The sequence below is a fragment of the Caloenas nicobarica genome, chromosome 3 (genome assembly GCF_036013445.1).
Source record: "Caloenas nicobarica isolate bCalNic1 chromosome 3, bCalNic1.hap1, whole genome shotgun sequence".
Taxonomy (NCBI): Eukaryota; Metazoa; Chordata; class Aves; order Columbiformes; family Columbidae; genus Caloenas; species Caloenas nicobarica.
Genome location: NC_088247.1, coordinates 63,477,333 through 63,497,917, shown reverse-complemented (window position 1 = coordinate 63,497,917; position 20,585 = coordinate 63,477,333). Strand labels below are relative to the sequence as shown.

General features: G+C 36.2%; 1 protein-coding gene across 4 annotated transcripts in view; it reads right to left on the bottom strand.

Annotated features, from left to right (window-relative positions):
* ADGRG6 (adhesion G protein-coupled receptor G6) overlaps nt 1-20,585 on the bottom strand; it is a 113,872-nt gene that overhangs the window by 14,034 nt on the left and 79,253 nt on the right. For all 4 annotated transcript variants that reach the window (XM_065632139.1, XM_065632136.1, XM_065632138.1 and 1 more), the window contains 10 exons: nt 18,759-18,820; nt 17,284-17,491; nt 16,651-16,816; nt 13,269-13,409; nt 9,501-9,617; nt 8,244-8,289; nt 6,381-6,487; nt 3,447-3,574; nt 2,257-2,525; nt 580-694 (listed from right to left, as the gene is read on the bottom strand). In XM_065632139.1, the coding sequence (XP_065488211.1) occupies nt 580-694; nt 2,257-2,525; nt 3,447-3,574; nt 6,381-6,487; nt 8,244-8,289; nt 9,501-9,617; nt 13,269-13,409; nt 16,651-16,816; nt 17,284-17,491; nt 18,759-18,820 (1,359 nt within the window). The remainder of the gene's footprint in view (nt 1-579; nt 695-2,256; nt 2,526-3,446; nt 3,575-6,380; nt 6,488-8,243; nt 8,290-9,500; nt 9,618-13,268; nt 13,410-16,650; nt 16,817-17,283; nt 17,492-18,758; nt 18,821-20,585) is intronic.

The following is a 20,585-nucleotide window of genomic DNA, read 5'->3' as shown; positions in this document are numbered from 1 at the left end:
CCATTTGACAGTCAGACATGTGAGAGATTTAGCTTATTCCTCTAGCAGCAAATGGCCAGAATGCTTAGCATGTTACTTTAATAAAAATATAGAATGACATTTTTATTTATCATGATGAAGCTTTGCCAGGAAAGGAACAGAAGACAAGATAACAGTCATAAAAAATTTTGGCATCTGAAGATCAAGAGAAGAACATAGAAAGCTATTGAACAACACTGACAAATGGCTGTTTTGTTTACAAAGGAGACTATTTTTATACTACTTCTTTCTTTGCTCTTACCTAAAGCCTATTGCTTTCATTTAAGATAAACCAAGACAGATATTTTTATTTTATTTTCATGACAAAACTTACAAATTATTCTTTTGCTAGAAGAGTGTTTGTGCCTGGCATTGGGTAATGCAGATTTCCCGCCGATTTTTCTTATAGCCTTTTTCATGCTTCGGATTCATACAATTTCAATTATTTTGCCCACTTTGCTTGTTTAATGTACCTCTAAGTTTTCCAAATCAAACTGACTGATGCTAATTTCTTTTTTGGATTGTAAATTCTAAATTGTAAGAGATTAAAAAAATACTCACAAGTCGTCTCCTCCTTGCCCGTTAGCATCTTTGCCATATAAATCTTTGCCATAAACATTAATTGCATTTGTATTAGCACTGGCTAAAACAATTGCTATCACCAGAGCTGGCAAACCTGTAACACAGGAAAGCTTGCAGGTTACTTTCAGATCTCCTAGACCTTCAAAATCACCATCCAAAGCTGAATTATTGATGTCTCCATCCCTACTGCTTTAGTACAGAGTATCTTGAGGTAGTTCTGTGTCAGAAAACTGCACAGAGAATTAGCAGGAAGCAATGTTTTAAAAAGTACAAATGTATAAATCTTTCAAAGTGCTTAATGCTCATTAGTGAATAAGCGTCATAAAGTTCTGTAAGGTAGAAAATGTTATTTTCGCATATGATATGGAAACTAAAGTAAAATAAACTCCCTTAGTACCCAAAGTTAAATTTGCAGTTGCACCCGGGCTCTCATAATATAGTGGGTAGAAGATTAACAAACTATTACAAAAATGAGATTTAATGGAGGGATGGTATTGGGATGTTTTTCAGGGATTTTTTTTCAGAGATGCTAATGTCACTTGATTAGGCTGGGGAACATGAACTTGAACGTGTAATTTCTCCACTGCTTCTCTCAACTGTAAAAGTATTCTCTTTTTCCACAGCATTATATATCCTTTAGTTGTGTCCCCCCCAAAATAAAGCAAACTTTATATTTTTTAATAACAAGTTAAAGGGAATATTTTGGTAAAATTAACAACTATGCAGAAGAGAACTCTGTGCAGAGTGGTGCAGCAACACACAAAAGAAACATACGTTTCCTGACATGCCTTATTTACATGTCTTATCCTTGCTATGACAAAACAGATTCAAAGGGGAAAAGGTTAATTTGCTTTTCCGACCACTCAGTCCTTGTCCTCTGCTGAGGTTGCCAAAGAGGATGCTAGTTGCCAATGGAAAGACATCAATTATCAGCTGGACTGAGGTCAGTGCTCTAGCCATGAGGTTAATGGTTTTGTATTGTGTTGTATTATTTCAAACACAATATGTGCATTCAGGCAGAAGGCACAGATTCCTGATATAGAAAAAAATGAAGAATAAAAGCCTTGCTGCCCGAGCCTCGCAGTTATTTTTCTATTTTACATTTTTCCATTTCAGTCCTGCACTGTACACTGCTTAGGGCAGGCAGGATCTCTCTGTGGTTTAAACACCATGTTGAAGCTCAGGAAATTTTGGTTGTTTCTGATTCTGCCATAGGCTTTGTACTTGTTAGCAAGAAACTTTAAGCTGGATTGAAAGCTTTTTGAAAGTCAATGCAAAGATCCCTGTAGGCTTTGTACTAACTTCAAGTTTCTGAATTCACTGTGTGCCACAGTTCTCCATCTCTGCTATGGCACTAACATTTCCCTGCTCCCATTCTGGCCTCTCTGGAAAGTAAGACCAGTTTATCTGGTCACTCTGCTTCTCCTCGGGCTGTGAGCTGCTCCGGACAGAGAGCGCCAGTTCTGGTGTATTTGCACAGAGCTGCACAGGGGAGCTCAGGGGCAGAGAGGGCCGGCTGCACACCAGCACGCCCATGGGGCGGGGGGAAGGCAACGCCAGGCTGGTTTTGATCCTGCTCTGCATTTGTAAAAGAGAGCTTTTATACAGAATAATTTCAAATACATGCTATGTAAACACTGCGTCTACTGAACTCACCCCAGCCAATGATGCAAAACTTCAGTATGTATCGCCGTATATAGGTGTTGAACACTTTCACTAGAGCAATGTACATATGAACAGCTTCTAGTCCCATCCACGTAAAGGTGGCCAGAAGAAAAAAGTGCAAAAGTGCAGCTACGGCTATGCAGAGGCCATCTATGTCAAACGAAGCAATCCAACCATCAAGCAAGAAGATCAGGTTAAGGAAGAGCAGGGCTGTGCTCAAATTCATCAGGATTTTGGATGGATAATCTCGTCGCAACTTCCTATCAGGAGAAATACAGGTGCATATGATTAATTGGCTTCAATCACCCACGCTGCTTACAGCAACTGGGTTTACTGGTTTACAAAGTAAATAAAAGCACAGGGATCTCCTCCTACCTGTAAGCTTAACTGATACTCATGTAAATGTATGAACTGAGGAGCAAGCAAGCTTTGGCTATCTTGGACCAGAACATTGTACCATAAGTAATACAATAGGAGTGCAATAGTTAGAGATGTTTGGAACTTGAAAACCCTCTTCTCACCTCACAGCAAACTATCCTTCTTTAGCAGCTACTCTGTCCTGTCCTGTTACAGGCAGAATAGTTTCTTTGTGTTGATATGACTTCATTTTTCTCTTTTCACTGTTCACAGAACTGTATCAGTTCAAAATTTTTGCATTCTCTTCAGTCACTTTCACATTTCTGTAGGACTGCTGTTAAAGTTGTAACACTTCACATCAATTTTATTTCTCTTCCTACTTCCTTCTCAAGGGCGTTAGAATGTAATTTTTCTAGTTGGAAATTTCTTTTTACTTTTTTTCTTTTGTCTATTTAGGACCTGCTCACAGAGGCAAGTTTTGTTTTGTTTTTAAAAAAAGCCTGGTTGTGGATTTTAAAATAATACATATCTGTTCAGGATCTAGAGGGTACTGTACTCTCAAAGAGACACATTATCCTTGTTACCTGACCTGAGCAGCACAACACATTGGAAATAGGAGGAAAGAGTCTGAACTTATGTCCCCTTGAAAGAAATTTCCACTTACAACATTGTGATGATTTTACAGTTTGTTTTGTTTAGTTTTGTTTTTTGAAACACTATTTCCTTTCCTAGACAAATAAACCACACCAACCTTACTACTAATTTATTTTATTCATTACATGAAGGTACTTCCTTTGTGATTTTTTCATAGAACTAATACTTACTCAAATGCAATATATGTCAGAAGAGTTGCAGCTGAAAATATAGCAGATATTCCACAGCCAATGTAAGTGATAAAGGTGAGGGTCCTGGTATTCTGTGGGTCTATTTGTGTAGCTGTTCTCTGAAGGTCCTATGTGAGAGAGGAGGAAGAGGCATGAGTTTTAGCAAACACCTTTTCCAGGAGCACAACACTATTTCTTGGTAATTAGTCAAGTAAAACTCAAAAGCACTTTGGCAATACTACTATAACCCTGACATCAGGGTTCATGTTTACCGAGTATACTTAGTCTTTAGTTGTTACACCTCTCACTTCCTTCCCATAGCTCTTGAAAACATTGTGCTTTAAGTATCATAACTGCTGGGATCAGCAGAAAGATGGAGCCTGATACTGATCCCTATAACTCATTACCAGCCACTCAAATGTCCTTCTCTGGAAAAATTTCCCCTTTTCTAACTTTTTAGTTTGGTTGCTCATAAAATACTCTCTTTAAGAAGATATCTATGTTGAATGTGCATTGAAAATGCAATTTAGAAGTATTCATACTGAAATATGTAACATTCTGGGGAGTTTCTGACATCACTTCTCATTATTAAAAGATCATAGGAGTCAATGTAGCAAATCATCTATGGGTGAAACCAAGGGCAAGATATTGCTCTTTGGTTTTATGGTCTGTTTTGACATGCAAACTACAGTTATAAATAGAACTGGTCAGGAAAATAGTGACCAAGACAACATTTTAAAAAAAATTGGAAACAAAGCAGGAACATTCTGAGAATTTTTTTTCCAGTTTTCTGTCCAACTGTAATTGCCACATGGTATCGTCTGAGAATAAATGCCAGTGTTATTTCCTTTTTTAAGGACAAGAAAAAAACTAGAATGTTTGGATCTATATCACTGTGGGGTAAATGTGAGCAAATACTAACATATAATGGTGTCCATTCTACAATCAGTGTCACTGTTGTCCCTAGCAAAATTATCCAGCAAATAGAAACCAAGAAAATGCTACAAAACACTCTATTCATAGGAAAAAGAAGGCATGGTATGCAGCTTTTTACACCCTGTCCCAACTTTATATGACAATTTGTTTATATATATATATATAAGGAGAGTGTTATTTTAAAAGAATTTAATATATAAATTAAATTTGCAAATGATTATTCAAATGGAAAAGCAATTAGAAGAGCCAAAACTGTGTAAAAATCTATTGGAATGCAGCCCAAATTCAAAGAACTTCTGCCTTATTTCCTACTGTCACAAAAGCGTTCGAGGAAGAGAAGGGACTCATTGAATATATCCTAAAGAAAGCCCTTTTTTTCTCCCTTTGACGATGAAAAATGAAACAAGACCACAATTTAGCTTGCAAAAAGACAAAAAGCTTGTGGCTCTTTCATATCTACATCTGAGTATGACGTGAAGTGAGCAGCTCTATTAAGAAGGCTCTAGAAGGCCAAAGCTGAAAAAAGTCAGTGCATACGGCTCCCTTGTGTGGCTACATCCCATGTGTCACTGCAAGAAGTTAAATCAAACCCCAAATACTTCCTCTAGGAGCATTGCTGGGATCAGGAGCAAATGCCTTTTCTGCAAGTATGTTGTAGAGGCCAAAGAACGTTCATTTCAGATGGAAAGAAATGTTTCAGCCCATTATGATGTGTAAAAAATTCACTAAATGTTAAGAAAAGATGGCAGTATTCCATCTTTTTCATGTTGGGACTTTTTCTCTCAAAACCACTTCACATGTGCAAATTGCTGGAGGCATCTGAGTGCTAGAGGGGTTATGCTCTGTATGGTTCCCTCTCATCTCTCTGGTAGGCTATGCTCTACCTATATCAGCCACCCAGTTTGGAGACTTTGCTTAAGGCTCTAATAGTGTGAGTGACATGTTTCATACCAGGCTTCAGTGGGCAGATTTTTTCCAAGAGAAGGCTTGTACTGCAAAGCATGCCTGAAGCTGATTAGAGCCACTTAGAAGAAAACAGCAAGTATGGGTTTACACCTTCTGCAAAAGAAGGTATAGCTTTATACTTTTTGACATTAGACAAATATAAATCTTGTCAGATTTGAAACCTAGATTTGCAAGGGGCAATTTAGCCCCTTGAATCTCAAGATGAAAGGAAATAATTGTGCTCCTTTGACTTTTTATCCTCATCAGCAGTTTTACTGGACATTTTTCTGTAGGACATTTTTCTTTCCCTGACTGTTTTCCCTAACAAAATAAGTCTCTATTTTTTTGTTCTGAAAACAGCATCTCAACTTTTTCTCCTCCTTTTTTTTTTTTCCGCAAACAACTTCGCACTTTCCTGATCTTGAAATTTCAAATCTACCTAGACTTGTTTCTCATTCATTTCTCTCTTCTTACACCCTCCTGTGTCAGCTGCATGTCATTTTTGTCAGATTACATTGTTAAGGGAAATGATAGGGACCCCCTGCACCTTTGGACTCATTAAGATCAATTTTGTCTGTATTGCTAGTGGAAGTGTTAGTGCTGGGCCTTGATTTTACAATCCCTGACCTTCTTTTTGACCAAACTGTGTCCTGGCTTTGAAGTCTGATGTTATAATATGCTATTTGTATTTTGGTATCACTCAGAAGTCTCAACCCCAGGTCTTTTGCGGTACAATATTTTCAAAATTTAGAATACTCTTATGGGCATATTTTACTTTTTGTTTTATAATATTTAGCCACTTTTAAAATAATAATAATTTTAATAATATACTTTCATTACTAACTGTATTCACTTCCTGAATCCTTATCACTAACTATTTTGTTATGAAAAGATAACTTTATGACAATAAGGGGGAAAATGATGTATTATTATTAAAAATAATGCGCAAAAGGAATAACTCAAGTAATAAAAATGAGAGTTGTCTTGACCTAAGACAAAAACTGCATTGCAGTTGCTAGGAAAGATAACTTAGTGAACAGTGACTTTGCCTACCATCAGGACCCCGAAGTGCGTGAGGTGGTTGCATAAGCAAATCGTCTCATTTTCATTGGACTCTGCATCCACTTGGCAGCCCATAGAGTTCCAGCCACCATTGCCACCTGTGGAAATTAAATGGGAGAAACCATGCTTTTCAACAAATTCATGTCACCATCTCTTTTAACAGATTTCTCACTTTGCCTTGTGCAAACGCAGACATGCTTGCTCAAATTGAATGAGTGAACATAAAATGCAGTCAGGAAATAAGCAAATGCCAGATTTCCTCGTTTCTGCAGACAGTCACACCAGATGAGTGTCCCAGTAATGGCCTACTGAGCAGAAACAATGTATGGAGATCTATAATAAAGCTAGGGAGTTTTTTGGTTAAGGAGAGATGAATAAGACCTACTATGTGGATCACGCATTTAGACACACCTCAGTTTTACCCAACAATAAGATTGTTTTAGACTCCTTTTCACCACACCGACGTGATGCCTGCACCTGCCTCCCTCCCACTCATATATCCCCAGGCATATGAAAGTGCTTATGGCCCAGGAGCAGAGGGTCCTGCCCTTCCTTTCTACAGCATGTAATGTAGAAGGTCAGATTGGATAATCCCTGTTATCCTTTGTGGCCTTAAGAAAAAACATAAAGTAAACTCTCCCCTATTCACTGCACCTGAAAAGGCCACTCTGAAAAATAAGTAGGAACATTTTAATTCTAAAAATTAAATGTTAAAAATCAAAATTGGTATTTCTGATTACCTCTCTTTTCCTTTTTTCCCCCTGCTAAAACATGAACTAATTTTGTGAAATATTTCGTATTCTCTGAACTCTTAAAGACATTTTTGCACAACTCCAGACCAAGTCCAGCAAATTATCTGACTAGCCATATAACTTTACCTCAAATTCAAGACAGAATCTCTCAGGAGACTGTGAAGATATTCCAAAACCACTTAAAACTCTTCCCTACTCAAGCAGCCACTGAGAATATTTTCCTCTCTGTGTGTTTCTCCTTTGATGTGTTTCTTAAGTTTAGCTTCTTAACTAGATTATTTTTTTCACTCTTTTTTTTATTCTTCTGCATTTTCCTCAGTTCTTCTGAATTTTCTGCTTTCAAGCACATCTTTGAATAGTAAATTTTATTTCTTGCAAGACTTTGTACAAAACTCCTCCACCCAAAATTCCACTGCTAAGGACAGTTATTCTTCGTTCTGTTTCATCATAAGGAAGAGTAACATCTCAGTAATGATTTCTAAAATAGAAAGATCTGGAAAGTCATCCCAGAGAATGGCTTTGTCTGTGCAAAGGACAAAGAGCCTGAGCATAACAATGCACATGGATTAGGCAGCAGCAATGAAGAACGGGCTAAAATGCTGCCTTGTTAATGTGTGTCTTCACATGGGACCTCATCATTTACAAGGTGCATGAGGTTTGTGTAGTGTAGTTCCTAACCCGACACAGAAGATAAAACAGCTTCAGAATTGTAACAGGTACAATCTCACAGTTAAATAACCCAACATTTTAAAAATGACCAGTTAAAGTATGGCTAAGAACCATTAATGTATCTGAGTAGCATTACTATGTAATTTGCACATACAGACAGATCAGTCAAAAACTGCTATCAGATACAGAAAAGTAGAGAAACTTAATCTACAGATTTCAAATATTGAACAAATTTACTTTTAAAAAGAATACTTAATATCTGTTGTTACAAATAATTGTACTAACCAGCAGAAATGATACAGTCTAAAGACTCCATCTAATTCTGCAAGGATTAAGAAACAAAGAAGTGAAAAGGGTCAAGACTGCGGGTGGTTTTAAAACTTAGACACCTTTATTCCCCACATAAAAGAAATCACCATATTTTAAAACTTACCATTTTTGTTCATATCCCAGAAGACACAGGTAGGCTTAGGATCTTCCTAAGAACACATGCAAAAGTAGACTTTGTACACCTCTTGAGACATAAATCTCATCAACATATACATTTATAACAGATGTTTTCCTACATACATTTTCATTTAATGTGCAGAAGACTAAATATCATTTGGATTGTTGAAATTTTGCCTAGTGTAAAATTAGAACTTATTTTGCTAGAAACACAGATCTACCCAGATTATAAAATCTAGAGCACTCTTCCTCTGCACTGTTCCTTGTCCACATCCTCAGAATAACGAAGTTTTATTGTCTCATTAAAGTTATCCATGAGTATGATATCTTTATAGAGCCTAAATACTTTTTACTTCTCACTTCCTTAGGTCTTGTCAGTGAATCCTCTGTGTAACTGGCCTTGAAAATGTGCAAGAGCCTGCTGAAGGAGGTAGTTTTGCCTGACCTTAAAATAATCATTATAATGAAATGCAAGGTAAAGTTAACCAAACTGTGGAAATTGCAAAACAGGTTCTTATTAACTAAACAATTTACTTAGGTATTACATTTCAACATCTTCTTTCTTAACTTCTCTAGTGCTACTGTCTCTTTTGGAGTAGCTACTGACAGCATGTCTGTGTCAAGCTCACATGTTTTTTAGCTGAAACCGTATGTGCCAAAAGGTTACATTTGGTCTATATTTCCCTAAATTAATTGTAGCCATCTTTTAACAATGTGGTTCTGTCCATTCTTCCTTTGCTGAAAACCACATAACAATAAAATAACTTGGGGAACTATTAACAAAGCAATTTATGTTTGATCAAAGAATTTAAGTAATTCTGAAGTTGCAGTGTAATAAATTGTGCCCCTGGTCACTGGTGACGAACACAGTCATGAACAGGGGTTTTGCCTACAGTTATTGGTGCAGAAATTGCCTCTGAGTGGCAGAATCAGTAGTCTTTCAGATAAATGTTATTAACAGAACATGAATGGAGTAGGAACGTGTGAGGATGGGAGAGATTATTTGGTTTTACTTTTTGCTTACTTGCTTTTGTTCTAGAGTTTTTATTTCCATTTGAGTTTATGTTCCTACTCAAAATCCATCCAAATCGATCAGGCTATATACTCAGCCTTTACCATATACAGAGTGCTTCAAAAAGATGGGGCCAGTTTCAAAGCAGTGTGATTTCAAACTGAGTCCGCCTTTTTGAAACACCTGTATAGTCTGCATTCCTGTTCCTCTGAATAATCAGTCTTGTCTTACCTGAATTTTGGTATGCCTAATTGTAACCTTCACATAATCCTGAAGATCCTGAATGGTTGTGTTTCCAATACTGCATGCCACCACAAAACTGGTCAAATTGGCAGGATTTTCTGGATCCTTTGAAAGATTCAGAAAAATATAATAAATGCTTACACAGCACATCACATAAAAGCCAGAGCACACAGCTTCATTTTTGCAGTATGCCAGAATAAATAAGTTGTCAGCATTTCTACACTTTTTATCATGCAATATAAGAACATTATGTTTATAAAATCAAATTATGGGTTTGCCTCATTTTCCCTAGAGTCATAAACATCTATAGGCACAACTACAGAGAGATGTTAGAAGGCATAAATTCCCCTTTTAATCATTATGTCTGATGCCAACAAAATTACAACTCGAACAATGTAGCAGATAACAACCCATGATATGATTAGCTCATTTCCCTAAACAAGAATGAACTAGCTAGCTTTCTTATCTTATTGTCAACTCTATCCTTTTTAGTAGATGCAAAGTTTTTTGGAGAATAACCTGTTTTCTTCGTGTAGTTGCTAAATTATCCTCTATCTTACAATGAATCACTAAGAAGTAGTAAATTCAAAGCAATGTTACATACTGTAGGAGATAATATTTTCTACAAGGTCTTATTTGATGGGAATTTAAGTAGAAGACTGACGTTATCACTGAGCAATGCCATTTCTAACCTGTAATGAAAAAGTACCAGGTTGAGAATTTTCCAAAGTTGCCCTTGGAAATTGATGATTTATTAAAATACAAGTGCTTTGGAAATACTATGTTCTTTTGATGAACTTCCAGTGAAACCTGCATAGTTAGATGCCTGGTTGGCCTTATGGGAAGCTTGGTCACTTTCTCCAGTAGATCTTAGGTCAAATGTAGTCTACTGCCTCTCACGCTCCCGCCAAAAATCTGGGCTGCCCAACTCCTAAAAGCACCCTAATTCCTTCAGTCTAGGGATTTTGTTAGCCTGACAAAATGTCAGGTATCAGCTCAGCACTGGGCTCATGAGATCCCACCAGTCATGACAGACAGAACGGATTCAGTTATTAAGAACACATTATCCTGAGAAGAATATTTCATTTCTTAAGAAGCACATCTAAGACTTTTCAAACACAATATTTCAGATTATACTGCAGCTTTGTGACATAATTTCTGAAAAAAACTTAAAAATTGCAGAGGAATTAAAGTGCAGTTTTCTAGACAGTTCTTGAGCATTCAAACAAGAGAAAACTGCTTGGCTACCACCCAAATTTCAACATCTGACAAAGTCTATGAAAGTCTTTGGACAGATTTCTATGGGTTTTGGTGGTTTCTGTCTGTAGCAGATAACAAATACTAGAAACAAATATCAGATGGTCTCTTTAGGGAAGGCAATTTAATATATTCTTACTTGTCCTTAGAAGAAAATATAAATAATGTGTGCATTAAAGTAAAATACAGATAACTGCTTATTTAGCTATGAGTCTCAGCTAAAGTTAGATGTAAGCTTTTAGCCAATAAAATATACCGAGGTACAAAGTAAAGCAATGCTGAGACAAGCGTCAATGACAGAAATCTGGTCTAGTCTAGACAATCATTACAATTATCTATCATATTCGCACATTGTTTTCATGGCCTCAGAACTTATGAGGATGATCCTTTCAATTTAACTTTAGACATGCAAAATTAAGATGTCTAGAACTGATGTAGCCATTCTAGGGGTTCTTAACATAGTCAATGAAAGGAACTGGCACATCCAGGACATAATCCCTCTTACCTATTCTACACATCTAGGTTGAATACAGGTTGCCCGAAAATAAGCATCCACTTTAGAGGCTTTAAGGTATCCTGCCCAGTCTCCAGCTGCTACTGCAGAAGATCTCAAATCTCTTACAGGTTCATTGTCACATCTGTCAGCCAGTAGTATCTTTCTACTTTGGGGTGTCTCAAATTGCACTATGCTCCCTTGTCTGGGGAAGTGACGCTTACTCCTGCCCTAGGATGAGATGTGTCACATCGCAATGGTGTCTGCTCTTTTCCATAGACTGCCTTTGAAGGAGATTTATGGACAAGAGTTCAGGCATAGGTGTGCACATTGAACATATCAGCCTTTGGTGAAATTAATCCCACACTGAATAGCTTAGATAACTTTTTCATATAGTCTTCTAAGTAATGTCAAGATCAGATTTTAATGAATGACAAGATAAAACTTACTAGCATTCTCTCAGTTGCAATTTTAAAAGTTGCAGTGCAGCAAAGTTTGATGTTTCACTGTTATGTTGAATGTTTATAAGAAATATAGCTTACAGCTTTGGAATTTTTTAAATTGCAACTGGAATAAATATATTTATGAAATACTTTTATACTATTGAATAAAGTTATTGGGTTTGAGATGACATATGGATAAATTTATTTTTAGGCTTTACTTATTTTAGACTTACTTCATTTTCAGACTTACTAAAATGTGAGTTTTACACATTTTTAATTAATTGTGTTGAATATGTCACCCATGAATAGTTTGAAAAAAACACCAAAAAGTGAAAGAAATGTTAGTTGCTAAGTTAGATGCAAATTTTCCTGTTTTTTGCTTCTCAGTGGCTTGGTAGAAACACATTCTAGCACCATTAAAGGACACATTCTGAATTTATATGATTTTATACAATTACGACAAGCCTACATCTGTGTCCTTCTGGTTTCTTTATTAAATATATCCATCCTGTTTTTCTCAAAAGCAGGTTTAAAATGAATACTATTTTAAATAGTTAAAGATACTTTAGGGTGTATTTCAGAAGGCAACTAAGGGTCATGGGTATTTTCTTGCCTAGATTATCTGAAGAATCTGGATACACTGCCAATAAAAACGGTAATATAGGGACAATACAATACCACAGAGCTCTGCGGATGCACAAGAGCCAAAGGTCACCTGAAATACTAATGGGAAAACAAACGCAAGTTTTCTGAGGCTTAGTCTACAGTTTACTACGAAACAGATTTCCTTCTTAATGAACTCATTTTTTTTTCAAAATAGTAATGGTTTTGGTTGTTTTTTCAAGCTGCAAAATCTTCCTAATTTTTTGGCATCTACCATGCAGGAACTATTTATTATTACCATGTGATGGGACCCAAAGTAAAAAAAAAATTAAGTCTACCTGCATCCCTTTAGTTTTCAGGTACAAGTATTGTTATCCTTATTCCATATTAAAATACGGTGTGCTTATGAGAACACATATATGAAAAGAAGAATAGTATGTATAAAACCAATTTTTCTCTCGCTAATGACCACCAGCCCAGACTTTCCAACTGAATATAAGCAGTCAGCTGGATATGAGTGCCAACCAAGTCTTTTAAGGAAAAGAGAAGGAAAGAGTACTTGGCAGGGCTACAGGTCAAATTCCCTTTTGATAGAAGAAAACCTGGCTGCACTGAAATTCAAGGACCTACGTTGACGCATCAAAACAGAAATTATACCCTTAAGAGGCCTTGACACTTTGATTATAAGCAGCTGGTGTCCAGCTTCCAATAGATTACCCTGAGAAAAAGTTTATCTTCCAGGTGACAGGAATTTGCAGTCAGATCACTGACTTTAATTCAACTTGGGCACTTCAGCTATTTTGTCACTCTGAACATAACACTGTCTCTAGTGCCTATATCTACTATCACCTTCTCATTCCTATAACTCATGAGATGCTGTAAAATTACACTACAGGAAACTTTTAGCAGCTGCCTTCGACTCATCCTAACTGAAATGACTTCAAATACTTTAAAGTTTACCTGAAAAAGACCATTTTTATTGAAGAAAGTAAATTGAGCCCTGGATATAACTTCAAACTCCTCTTGACTTAAATTCTTCAGTAAACTTGGTGGCAGAACAACAGAAGCATAGGCATTTGTCTGATCCTTGTCAAAATCTATCTGTTAAAAAAAAAAAAACAAACAACAGAAGAACATGTTCAAACAAAACCCACACCATCTGTTGTCCACAACTGGGTTCACACCCTTACACAAAAATATCTAAGCATGGGACTAGAACCAATCAACACTAATATGACCTGTACCTATGTAAGAGTTAATGAAATAAATAAATTACAAAAAGGATTGCAAGGTTTTCCCACCCTTCCATCATGAGATCAGCCTTCTGCTTCAAAAAGGTATTAGATAAAACAAACAAACACACAAACTCCACTGCTATAATAAAAATTTGGAAATAATGAGACGGAAATAATTGGCAGTCACAATAACTTTCAGTAACCTTCAAGACATTTTTCCTCATACCTAACAATGTTGAGAAATGAAAAATATACTCTGAATCCTTCTTTCTTGAATTGTATTATTCATCTTAATATGCACATCTGGATTAATCATCTTATGAGCTTTTCTAGCTTCTTTGTTACAGAAGGGAGATGTAAAAATAATGATTAGTGTCAACTTTCTATATTTATCATGCTATGTAGCACAAAAGAAGAAACTTTCTACCACCATTATAAGCTTAATATAGTCTGGCAACATGTCAGGCAGCTGAAAGCCCTCTTATGGCACAGGGATGTAATGAGCGAGCAGGAAATAAATGAGGATGCAAACTTGCATTTCATTAGCTACAGGCAGCAATTCTATGACTGCATGCCCTCCTCAAATGGCATACTCAATTTGTGCCACCCTGCCCATCAAAGCAAGGGGAGCAAGGCATCTTGCAGTAGCTCTATAGTAAAAGTGTTGGAGAATTTTACTGTGAGATAAGGAAACTCACACTCTTGACTTCTCCTGAGGCAATTTGGTCATGTACTTATGCCTCTCATGATCAGTTGTGCGATAATAAAAGCACCATTACCTAATAGAAAGTTAAAAGCCACAGGCTACTGATAGTTTTATTTAACTTCTAAATTTGGAAACTAGTAAAAAGGGTTTCATAGATATCTCCTGATGGGGCTAAATGCAGTTGAATAAAAGGTTTTCAAAGGATAATCCTGCCATATTAAACAAAAAGTGTGTTTGTTTTAAAGATGTCCCATTAGGTATTGTCAGCAAATAGAGTGGAAGAGGCTTCTATAAAGAAGTATGGGTATATTACAGGAACAATTTAATAATATGAATCACCAAAACCTAACTTAGTCAAAGGTTTGGCAAGAAACGTAAAGACACAGGAGACTGAAATAGAATCTTTCCAAATTGCCACGGATACATTTGCTTGATTTCTACTTTAATAAAAAAAAAAATGAAATAAAATCTGGAAACATTCTGACATACAGCTTGAAGAGTTTAATGCTCCCTGATGAGCCTGGGACAGATCATCACATCACTGGTGAAAAACCTGGGCTTTCACAAGGGAATCTCCCTCCAGCAGGGATAGCAAGTATCATTCCCTATAGGCACGGAAAATATAAAAGGCGATCACAGCTGCTGCAGACTTTTCTGGTAGGAAGGATGCTAAGAATTCTCATTCAGCTGTTGGAAATGTAAGAGTCTGAGAACAAATTCATGTTCCAATAGGAACACTATAATTTGACAAAGTTTGGATTTTATGATTATTTAGACAGTGCCGTAACAAATGATTCCAGAACAAGAAAATTCCTGGATGTCCTCAAGCCACAGATGGTAATTCTTTTTATACATGCGAACATCCCAAACCTGACTTCAGAATTTTTCCTTTCCTCTTTCCATAAATACAGGATGAAATCTGAAGGAGAAACACTCCTTTGATAACCATCAAAGAACAATCAGCTGTTGAGGTTCATTAAGAAGAGAACTAAACAAAAGTAGATTCACAATCATCTAAAATTTCTAATAAAATTGATTCAAATAAATTCTTGCTGAATGTCTATGAAGATAAATATGCGAAAACTCAATGACATACATTTGTATCTATTTAAATCAGCATCTGACTTTTGATCCAAAATCTCTATACCCAGCATTTAAAAGTCCTGCAGCCTATTATATTACTACTACTTTTTCTAGCACTGCCTTCATTATTGGTTTTGATTTTTACAGTACATACTAGTTTATAAAATGATCAGACAATTATTATGATTGTTGTCTTGCCTATTTGCAGCAGGAATTAATTTAATTCCATAGAATGTTTACAGTCTAGTGATTAGTCTTTAACCATTCTCATAATGTCACGTTTTGTTTGGATTCAGTTTTGGTTCCTTTGGTCCAAACAACAGTAGGCTTTTCAATTCTGCTGTTTAATATTTTCTCTGTCTTTCTCCAAGTAAGGGTCACTGTATTTGAATAGTTAGACTCCCAAGCAACTGAGATTACATTACCTCTGTCATAGACTTCTCATAAACCTGTGAAAAAAATACATTGCACTACACTTTTAAAAGCATTTAGGTGCCATAAGATGCAGAGATGCATGTAGTGAAATTTTAGAAGTCTAGGCACCTTATTGCTACTGATTTCAACAGCACTTTTGGAATATCCCCAAAGGTGCTCATGTGCACCTCAAATGCTATTTCATAGCTTTTAGATGTCTGAGCTTTTATTTTTATGAAAAAGGAAGAAAAAATATTTTTGAGGTGGTGACAAATGCCTTAATTATAGCAGCCTGTCTAGATACAGTAGCACTGGAGACCATTTTTTGTTTTGAATGATCTGTGTTTCTTTTAATTTTGATGTCTAGGCTGGTCAGCCTCCACAAGCATGCCTTGAACAGCCTCAAACATCCCAAATGGCACAAGCCTATCAACCTATGTGTGGAAAACTGTTATCAGCCTTATGTCACTGTTAGCAATAGGTGTTTAAACTCTACTGGAAGGTCGAACACCTATTGTATTGTCAGAAATTTACATGTAGATACCTACATTTAGGTGTCTTGTTCTAAAGCTGAAACGCGTCAGTGGATGGTTAGCTAGTGGGTAATGGGTAACAGAGCAGACTGTTAAAGATTATTTTCCCTTTTCATTATTAAAAAGAAAAAAACTGAAAAGGATAAAGTCTGTCCTGGATTTGTAAGCAAATTACTTTTCATCCATGTGGAACATATAAGTTTATCTGGGTTTCCTGTCACTCAAGGAAATACTGCATTAATCCTTTTGGACGATTGCAGGAAAAAGAAATAGAAAGTAGGGGGAGAACTGGGAGCTGGAAGTGGCTTTATAGAAACCGGAGTAAACACACTGGGAACAACAGGCACATTTCATGTATGCTTGCTCCATACCTGGAAATCAGATGCATTATTCTGTGGACTGACACTGAAAGAACCACCTTTGAATGAGGTTGAGTTTACAGAAGACACTCCAAGTGCGAGGTTTCGTGTTGAAATACTCATGGATGGTCCGGTGAACTGGATCTTTAAAGCCAAGGTATCAATAGTTTTTAGAGCTCTAAAAACAGAAATAAGATTATTCTAAAAACTGAATACAGAGAAAAAACCCACTCTGCTCTGTATGCTCTCTACATTTAAGATGATCCTCTTATTTTTTACTGTGTTTCTATCACCCATCTCTGTATTCACAAGAAGACTGTCAGGCTGTAAATGTATATATCTCTGTGGAAAACAGAAGCTCTTGATTGACAGAACTAACAACATATCACTGCTTTTGAAATAATATTCCAGCAATACTTAAATCTATGCTGTGTCATAGATCAGGAGACTTCCATCCAAATACTTTGTCATGCACATTAATTTTAGTACAAGAAGGAATATTTGTATACCTAATTTGGAAAATTATTTTTGGAAAAAAGATGGAAATCAGAAAAGTTTGAATTTTTTGTCTATATATGGAAAGATGAATCCTTCCAACCATGCAGGTTGTTCTCTAAAGTTTGTCTGAAATGCAGAAATACTTACTCTGAAGATGACGCTGCCAATACACTGTCTGAACTGGTTAGAATATTGGAAAAAATTGTCACCACAGTAGAACCCAGAGATTCATCAATTTCTTCATCGTTCACAATTTTTTTGAGCTTCTGCACAACATCATTTACTTTGTCTGAGGTTAGCTGCTGCCCTTCACCAGTGAGATTCAGAAGCTGATTGGCTATATCAGCTGCATTTTCTGTAAGTGTACATGTGAAATGAAGTAAAAGAGAAAATAATGCATATCAGTTCTGAAGTAATTCAGAAATACAAATTTTTATCCTGATTGTTGAAATCTAGAGCACATTCTGTGGTACTCCTTTCTTTTTCACTGGGAAAACCAGTTTCACTCTTGAAGTGAAACAAATGCATCCAAAGTCACTCTTACAGGCAAAATATTCATTCTTTCAAGCTTTGGGGAGAAACTCTGACCCCATTGTAAATGTTTTGGCTCCTTCAGAGAATTGTACTCTTACTCAGAGGGCTGGCAAGTACAATACACAAGCAAATTTCACGAGAAGAATCTTCCTGGTAAGTAAAGTTTGATAGTGTGTCCTATGGCAAAACTTTAGTGTAAATCACTTGTTAAAATGTGGGTTTGATGCCAGCTGGATAGAAAACTAGTACAAACACTAATGTTTTACAGTATCAAAATATTTGAGATTTATTGGAATTCAGAAGTAAGGTTTTGAAAGATCAGCCTTCTTTAGTCTGCAATTAGCTGTGTCTTTTTAATGTTGTGTTTTATAATACAGCTTTTGCCACATTTACAGTAGAATGTTCATTTTACATGTAACAATGTTTTCATATCGCCTGGCTGCAAATACTCAATCATCTAAGTTAGGTAGCCATGTTCCCTAGGACCCATCTATCAGTGAAGAAAGAAAAAGAGGCTTCTCCAGGAAAGCAATTCAGAACAGGAGCTTACTGTAGGTGCTCGGAATTACTTATGAGAGTATCATTCTCCTCACTAGCTCTGGCAGTAAAAACCAGGAGCCATAAAACTGTTGTCTAGTATTTTAGTACTCCTTTAAGGCCAGAATGACATCAAGGGGTATTTTTCAAACTTAGAATAAATCTGAAAATGTCTGATCATAACCCAGTGAAGACAGTGGTAGTCTTTCTACTGGCACCTACAGGCATTTGCAACATTTAAAAATTTGTCTGAACCTGAATATCATATTGAGGCAAGATGCAACCTGCTTCTATTCTTGCTTAAATGACCTGAAGAGCTTCACTTATTTCATTAATCTGTATCCAGACCTTTTCTTGGGTGGGCTGAATTTAACTTGGTCCACTTCCCCAGAATATAAATATTTACTTTGCACTATTTTTTTAGAAAGATTTTAAACAATTTAGCATAAAGGAGGAAGATATTATTCCTTAATATAACTTTCTTACAGTAAGCAGTAATCAAAGTCTACAAAACTATTCCTTTAGCCAAAGACCAATATCAATATACTCACCTGTGCAATTTCTAAGATCAGGCTGGCTCCAGTATGATGTATAATTATGCAGAGCCAAATAGCTAAAGAGGAAAAATTACAAAATTCACATGAAATACAATAGCAAAATTATGTAAATTATTCTTTTGTAGGTGTTAGTGTGGTCCACTCTTCTCAGTTCCCAACTTTCCTAGCAACATGGGCCCTAGTGAAACGAAATATGTATGCTTGACAGTGGAAATACATGATCAGTTAAGTGACAGTGCCGAGAGAAACCCCAGTTCTGATTTTATAAACGACATCAGTGGAAATTCTGGCCTTGTATTTCAGGAGACTCAAATGTTGACACAAACAATTATGCCCCTATTACGGCCTATCCAATGCTGTTTCTATAATTTCCCTCTGATATAAACTGCTTTGATCAAGTCAATAACTGGCATAATATCCCTCTGAAGAACATGCACAGGAGCTATGTGGAGATATAACGTTATGTCACCCATGAAAACTAGGGCAGGTCACCATCAGATTCAGGTACAAGCTGAGGGGCAGATATAAAGATTTTTTTTTGCAAAATGCTTTTTTAGAAAGCATTACCATAGCAAAATACTCAGATATACATTCAAAATTAAATACACGTTTTTCCTCAGTTTTCTTTAAATAAAATCATGTAAACATAGTATGACAGAGGCACAATGGATAATGGGAAGAATTATCCTTTGACTCAGCACATGACAGAATAAAATTATTCTTCAGTTGATCACCTTTATTATAACAGCACACTAGCAGGTAACCTTCTAATGTGCGATGCACAGGACTAGAAGAGACCATTAGAAGAGCTGCTTCTTCTCTCAAAACACATCCCACCTGTGCTCCATATTGGTAAAAGCTGGTGCAGACAGAGATGAGGAAAGTATAGCATAGTGCAGAACACGGTAGTATTTTTAATGAGAAGTTCTGTAAATGGACAGTCAATGGCATTGTGTAGACCACAAATGAACAATAAAGATAAGAAATACTGGGGCAGCAAAGGCCAGAAGCCTTAATTTTTAATGATTCTGAGGCTCTGACATTAAAACAATTTGACTTCTGCACTACTCACTCTACAACAAAAGTTGGTCAATCAGAATCCAGCAACTCTTGTACAAGATTAAGAGACTGAGGAAGTGAGCTAGTTAAACACAATGCTGGTTGCTTTCCTGTTTGGCACAGAAGCTCAAAGCTGATTCATATCCATGTTGCCATATTGTTTTCAAAAAGTAAAAGATCTGGTCTTCTCAGAACACGTTCCAGATACAATGTGGGCGGATGAGACTACTATGTTGTATTTAATGGTGATCATCCTAAATACTGAAAAATTAATTTATATTCCATCATCATAGCCATGTTCAAGGCACTTAAAGGAGATCAAAGCCATATTCTTTAGGTAATATATCAAAGGAAGTAGTCATATTCTCATTTTGAAAAAAAAAAATAGAATTACAATGTATAAATCTTTTGTAGATGTCCACAAAGAAAGCCTACATTAATGAAAATGCATCCTAAACCTTAAAAACAGAAGTTCAAATCTTTAAAAGATTATCCTCACCTTTAATTATGACTAACTACTGGCAAAATGCTTGTCTCACAGGATTTCTTCTACTTTCCCTTAACAAGATGAGAGGTTCTGGATCAAACCAAATACACATCTCCAGAGAATTTTGTTGAAAATTTCTTATACAAGTCAGATAGTAGTAGTGGAGTGGTAACAAATATGAAACTTATGTTTCGGTAACATAAACATCACAACTTGAAGAAAGGAGTTTAATTCTGTAAGAAGGTGGTATTTTTATAGTCACTTTGAACATATGT